This window comes from Anser brachyrhynchus, assembly GCF_964034855.1.
Source record: "Anser brachyrhynchus genome assembly, contig: SCAFFOLD_56, whole genome shotgun sequence".
In the NCBI taxonomy this organism is placed as follows: Eukaryota; Metazoa; Chordata; class Aves; order Anseriformes; family Anatidae; genus Anser; species Anser brachyrhynchus.
The window spans coordinates 965010-971009 of record NW_027663703.1 but is presented as its reverse complement, the minus strand read 5'-3'; the positions used below and the strand labels follow the sequence as shown (position 1 = coordinate 971009).

At 53.2% G+C, this 6000-nt stretch overlaps 1 protein-coding gene across 1 annotated transcript; it reads right to left on the bottom strand.

Moving 5' to 3' along the window:
* Window positions 1–247: 247 nt before the first annotated feature.
* On the bottom strand, window positions 248–2050 carry LOC308187002 (olfactory receptor 14C36-like; the record flags this gene model as incomplete). Its single annotated transcript, XM_080609161.1, has 1 exon — window positions 248–2050. The coding sequence occupies one exon, from the start codon at window positions 2048–2050 to the stop codon at window positions 1124–1126; it is 927 nt and encodes a 308-aa protein (XP_080465287.1). The 3' UTR covers window positions 248–1123.
* Between the last annotated feature and the right edge of the window lie 3950 nt (window positions 2051–6000).

Here is a 6000-nt window from a genome sequence, read left to right as displayed (position 1 = left end):
TCTGCCCTGGTGCGGCCTCACCTCGGGTACTGTGTGCAGTTCTGGGCACCGCAGTACAAAAAGGACATTAAACTGTTGGAGAGTGTCCAGAGGAGGGCGACGAAGATGGTGAAGGGCCTAGAGGGGAAGACATATGAGGCGCGGCTGAGGTCACTTGGCCTGTTCAGCCTGGAAAAGAGGAGGCTGAGGGGGGACCTCATGGCAGTCTACAACTTCCTCGCAAGGTGGTGTGGAGGGGCAGGGGACCTATTCTCCGTAATTATCAGAGACAGGACCCGCGGGAACGGTGTTAAGCTGAGGCAGGGGAAGTTTAGGCTGGACATCAGGAAGAGGTTCTTCACCGAGAGGGTGGTCGCACACTGGAACAGGCTCCCCAGGGAAGTAGTCACTGCGCCAAGCCTGTCTGAATTTAAGAAGTGATTGGACTGCGCACCTAGTCAGATGGTCTAAACTTTTGGGTAGACCTGTGCGGTGCCAGGAGTTGGACTTGGTGATCCTTATGGGTCCCTTCCAACTCGGGATACTCTATGATTCTATGCCTCATGGAGCCTTTGGGACTCTCTTTGAGCAAGTTCTGATGTGATGGCAACTCCAAAAGATGACGTGAGCCTTCAGGCACGGCCCTTTTAGGAGGGAAATGTTGTTCTGGAAGCCAGCTGTGTCACTCAAGTGCCCACTGCCTGTCCCTGCCCGCGGTCCCAGCACGGCCACACAGCAGCACTGGCACCAAGCTGCAGGAGCAGCCAGGCCTTACACCGCCAGCAGGGCTCAGCAGGAGAGGGTGGCAGTGGCAGGAGAGCAGCTCTGCATTGACCCAGTGCTGGTGCTCCCGGGCTGGACTGCTGGGCCACGACTCTTTTCCCCTCCACCTCTGCACACAGGCACTGTCCCTGCAGCCACAGAAAAGGCCTCAGAGGAAGGACATAAGACAAAAAGGCACTTGAATTCGTTTAAATACATAAGCAAAATGAAGAATTATATTTCTTTGTGGATAACATTTGAGAAAATAAAATTGGAAAAAAAAAATTCAACAATAACAACACAAGAACATAAGACCCAGGGGCTTCGCCTATAATGAGTAACATTACGAGTGATTTACAGAAGAAGGCGGGCAATCTATTGCTCAAGAAAAACACCCAGACATCACTTTCCACATGGCAACCTTGATCTTCTGGTTCCTCATGCTGTAGATGAAGGGGTTCACTACTGGAGGCACCACCAAGTACAGAAGTGCCAGAACAAGATCCAGGGAAGGGGAGGAAATGGAGGGGGGCTTCAGGTGGGCAAAAATGACTGTGCTCATAAAGAGGGAGACCACAGCCAGGTGAGAAAGGCACGTGGAAAAGGCTTTGTGCCGTCCCTGCTGGGAGGGGATCCTCAGCACGGCCCTGAAGATCTGCACATAGGACAGTGAAATGAAAACAAAACACCCCAATAATAGAAAAGCAGTAACTGTAGTAATATGAATTTCCCTTAGGTAGGAGTCTGAGCAGGAGAGCTTGAGGATCTGGGGGATTTCACAGAAGAACTGGTTGAGGGAATTGCCACAGCAGAGAGGCAGTGAAAATGTATTGGCAATGTGCAGCACAGCGTGGAGAAAGCCACTGCCCCAGGCAGCTGCTGCCATGGTGGCACAGGCTCTGGTGCCCAGGAGGGTCTCATAGTGCAGGGGCTGGCAGATGGCAACGTAGCGGTCATAAGACATGACAGTGAGAAGAGAAAGTTCTGCTAAATTGAAAAAGATTATCAGAAAGAGCTGTGCAACACATCCCACATAGGAAATGGCCCTGGTGTCCCAGAGGAAATTGGCAATGGCTTTGAGGAGAGTGGTGGAGATGGAGCCCAGGTCGAGTATGGCAAGGTTGAGGAGGAAGAAGTACATGGGGGTGTGGAGGTGGTGGTCACAGGCTATGGCAGTGATGATGACCCCGTTGCCCAGGAGTGCAGCCAGGTAGATGCCCAGGAAGAGCCCAAAGTGCAGGAGCTGCAGCTCGCGCGTGTCTGCGAATGCCAGGAGGAGGAACTCGGTGATGGAGCTGTTGTTACACATTTCTTGGCCCTGGACAAGGTGGTATGTCCAAAAGAAGAAATGACATTGTAAAATTCAAGGACTTCTCTTACCAAAATACTTTGCATATCTCAAAGGGTAGCCACACACAACACATTCTTTCATATTCCTTTCACAGGAAGAGCTTTCTGCAGCTGCTTGGCTTACCTCTGGTTGGTGCTCTGAGGTTGCCACAAGAAGCAGGGGGCTGTGCTGTGGGCTGTGCAGCAGTCAGTCCTGGTCTGCAGTAAGAAGTAAAAGGGAACTGGGAGTGATCTGAGAAGTCCACAGGCCAGGGACATGTCCCTGCTGCAGGACATGAGGAGAAGGTCAAATAATTCCCTAAGAAACAACAAAGGTGATGTCGATACCGTCTGTATGCTGAGGTGTGTGAGGTGCCCCAGAGCAGCAGCAATGCTCAAGGAGCCTTAGTCTCTAGTACAGATGTTCCTACTCCATTACCATCCTTCTGCCTCAGCACATGGGCAGGAAAACGAAGCAGATTCTAAAAAGTGCACTGCCTTCAGGTAGCTCTTGGTGGGCAGTTCTGCTGTGCAGTGCCCTGGGGAGGTGTGGGGCTGTGAGCAGCCTGCCCCAGGCAGCAGGCTCTGGGCAGCAGCAGGACCCTGCCCTGCCGTGCTGTGCCATGCCGGGGGGGCTCCTTCCAGCCGCAGCTTCTCCCCACAGCCTCTGGGCAGCTCCCCGGGCAGGCTGAGTGCTGAGCCTGGCAGGCGGCAGAGGCCCTGCCCCGCCACACAGCCCCTGGGGCACAGCAGGGACCCTGCTCTGCACCACAGCCCTGGGCACCCCTGCCTGCACCCCCGGCTGCACAGCCTGCAGCCAGCCCGAAGAGAACAGAGCCCTCGGGCCCTGCACGCTGACCGTGCAGCACACAAGCCCTGCGTGCCCTTCAACTCCAACACCGAGCGTCCTCCTGACAGCTGCCATCGCCTGAGGGCTGTGCCAGCTCCAGGAGAGCCTGGCAGGGTGCGCAGCGGCATTGCCCTGCACCCAGACACTTACCGAGGGGAGGTGGCTGTGAGGATTTCTCCCTCTGCCAGCTCTCCCCTGCCTTTCTATGCCAGGCTGCCCTGAACCTCTCTCCCCCTCCTCTCCTCTCCCCATGCCAGCTGCACGCAGTGCCCCCAGCCCTGCTGCGCCTGGCACAGGAGCTGCTCGTGGGTGGCTGAAGCAGCTTCTCAAGTAGTCCAAGTCTGATGCAAACTGCAAAGCCTCTCCCAGTGTTAACGGTGCCACTGAGGGACATTACTGACAAAGCCTCCCCATGGACTTGTTAGAGCAGAAAAGTGCAGGCAGTGATGACGGGGAGACCAAGGCCCAGGAAAGGTGGCCCTGATGCCCAGTGCACAGTGGGTAAGAGTCTGGGTGGCCCCCGCTGCCCCTAGTGCAGCCCCGTAAGGAGCTGGCCTTGCTCCCTCTCAGCATGTCCCACTGGCTCTTATGGTGTCCTCGTAGCACCCACGCCTTCTCCTCAGGGTCCCCCCTCAGCTGCTCACGTCCAACCCTGCCCTGATGGATGCAGGTATTCTGCCCCACGTGCAGCACTGGCCACGTCTCCTTGCCACCTCCAGGGGGTTTCTGCTGGCTGAACGCTGGAGATTCCCAAGGTTCCCCTGCCCTGAAGCTCCCTTTTGTCTCCTGTTCATGGTTGGGTGCCGATGGCTCACCGTGATGGTGGAGACTCTCACAAGATAACAACGTGAGGAGTGTCAGGACTCTACAGGCACTAAGGGAGGCCCTTGTTCAGTGGAATTTCCGACCCACGGAAGAATTACCATGAAAACCATGTCTAAATCACCCAATGACACTACAAAGCAAGCAAAGCCAGGACCAGAGGGAATGAATGCTGGGCTTGTTCTCTGCTAGGGTATATTCTGGGAAAACATATACCTGTACAGACACACGGACAAAATGGATCCCTCCAGCAGCTGGACTTGGACCCTCTGTCTAACCAGGAGCTTGCACCACAATCCCCCCCCATTCCGTAAACTCCCAAACTATAACGAGTCTCTCCTGTACAGAATTACTGAGCCTTTGATGCTGGGAGGCAGCAAGCTCCCGCCGTTTATCTGCCTCCTTCTCCTGCTCGTTTTGGTCAGCAGTTCCTTTCTCAATTCGTGCCAGCCTCCTGCCACTTGGTTTACTTCCCATGTGTCAGGTTGGACCGTTCATGAGCTTGATGAGGAGATGATGGACCAAGGATGGAGCAATGGTTTGAATTCCAAAGAAGGGTAGATTTAGATTAGATATGAGGAAGAAATTCTTTTCTTATCTGGGTGGTGAGTCCTAGGAAGAGGTTGCCCAGAGAAACTGTGGATGCCCCATCCCAGAAAGTGTTCAAGGGCAGGTTGGATGGGGTTTTGAGGAAGCTGGTCTGGTGGAAGGTGTCCCTGCCCGTGGCAGGAGGGGCGGAATTAGATGACCTTGAAGGTCCCTTCCAAGCCAGTCCATTCTATCAGTCAATGCTCAAACATCAACCATCTCCCTGCATCCCTGTCCTGGTTCCAGTTAAGACAGAGTTAATTTTCCTCATAGTAGCTGGTAGGGTGCTATGTTTTGGATTAGGATGAGAAGAGCGCTGATAACATGCTGATGTTTTAATTGTTGCAGAGCAGTGTTTACACCAGGCCAAGAACTTTTCGGCTTCTCACTCTGTCCTGCCAGCGAGCAGGCTAAGGGTGCAGCAGGAGCTGGGAGGGGACAGACCCAGGACAGTTGACCCAAACTGGCCAAAGGGGTATTCCATACCATCTGACGTCATGCTAAACAATATATAGGGGTGGCTGGCCGGGGTGGGGGGCCGGCTGCTCGGGGATAGGCTGGGCATCGGTCAGTGGGTGGTGAGCAATTGCATTGTGCATCACTTGTTTCTTACACATTAATATTATTAATACTATTATCATTATCACTATTATTATTATTATTGTTATTATTATATTCCTGTCTTAATAAACTGTCTTTATCTCAACTCACAGGCTTCACTTTCCTGGTTCTCTCCCCCATCCCAGAGAGGGAGGGGGGAGGGTGAGGGAACGGCTGTGTGGTGTTTAGCTGCCAGCCGGGTTAAACCACAACATGTATTCAGCTCTGGGGCCCCGAACTCAAGAAGGACATGGAAGTATTCGAAGGAGTCTAGAAGAGGCCAAAAACATGACAGAGGGGCTGGGGCACCTTTTCAATGAAGACTGGCTGAGAAAGCTGGTTCTCTTCAGCCTGGAGAGATCCTATAGCAGCCTTCCAGTACCTAAAGGGGGCCTTTAGTTAATGTTTTAAAAGTAAAAGAGGGTACTTTAAAATTGGCCTCCTCTGCACCACAGAGCCCAATCTCAGCTTCCGCTTTGCCACAAGCGTTCTGCATGGGCGCTACAGGGCCTAACTCTCCCATGTCCTGCCCTGGCTCTGCCATCCTGCTGGGCAGGGGAGAGGGTGGTGAGAGCAAAGGGATGAATTTGGGTGTGGAACGTGGGGCCTGGCAGAGACAAGGAGTCGAGGGAGAGGACAGGGTAAGGAGGCAAAGGCAGCACGAGCGGTGGTGTTGGTGCGGGGCCACGTTTGTGCCAGGAGCATGAGTGGGCATCAGGTGGCAGGAGGCGAGGGTGATACTGTAAAAGCCAGTCAAAGGAACTCTCTAAGACTCAATTTGGAGTTTTAGAAAGCAGGCGTTCTTTCATTGAGGTGCTGGACTTAGTGGGGATCACTCCACCTAGTGTGCTTACAGAACTGTTTGAGCTATAGGGGTTATATACAATCAAAACATACATGTTAATCAGATTTCCCCAAAACATATTCATACTATTTCCTGTAACTCATTAAAATCAGTAAATGTCTCTGACCCATGCACATTTGTTTCCGCTGGTGGTCTTTCAGGGGTCTCTGGTGGTCATCGGTAGTCTTCCTCACTATGTTCGTTAGTTGAATCCAGTTCTTGTCCA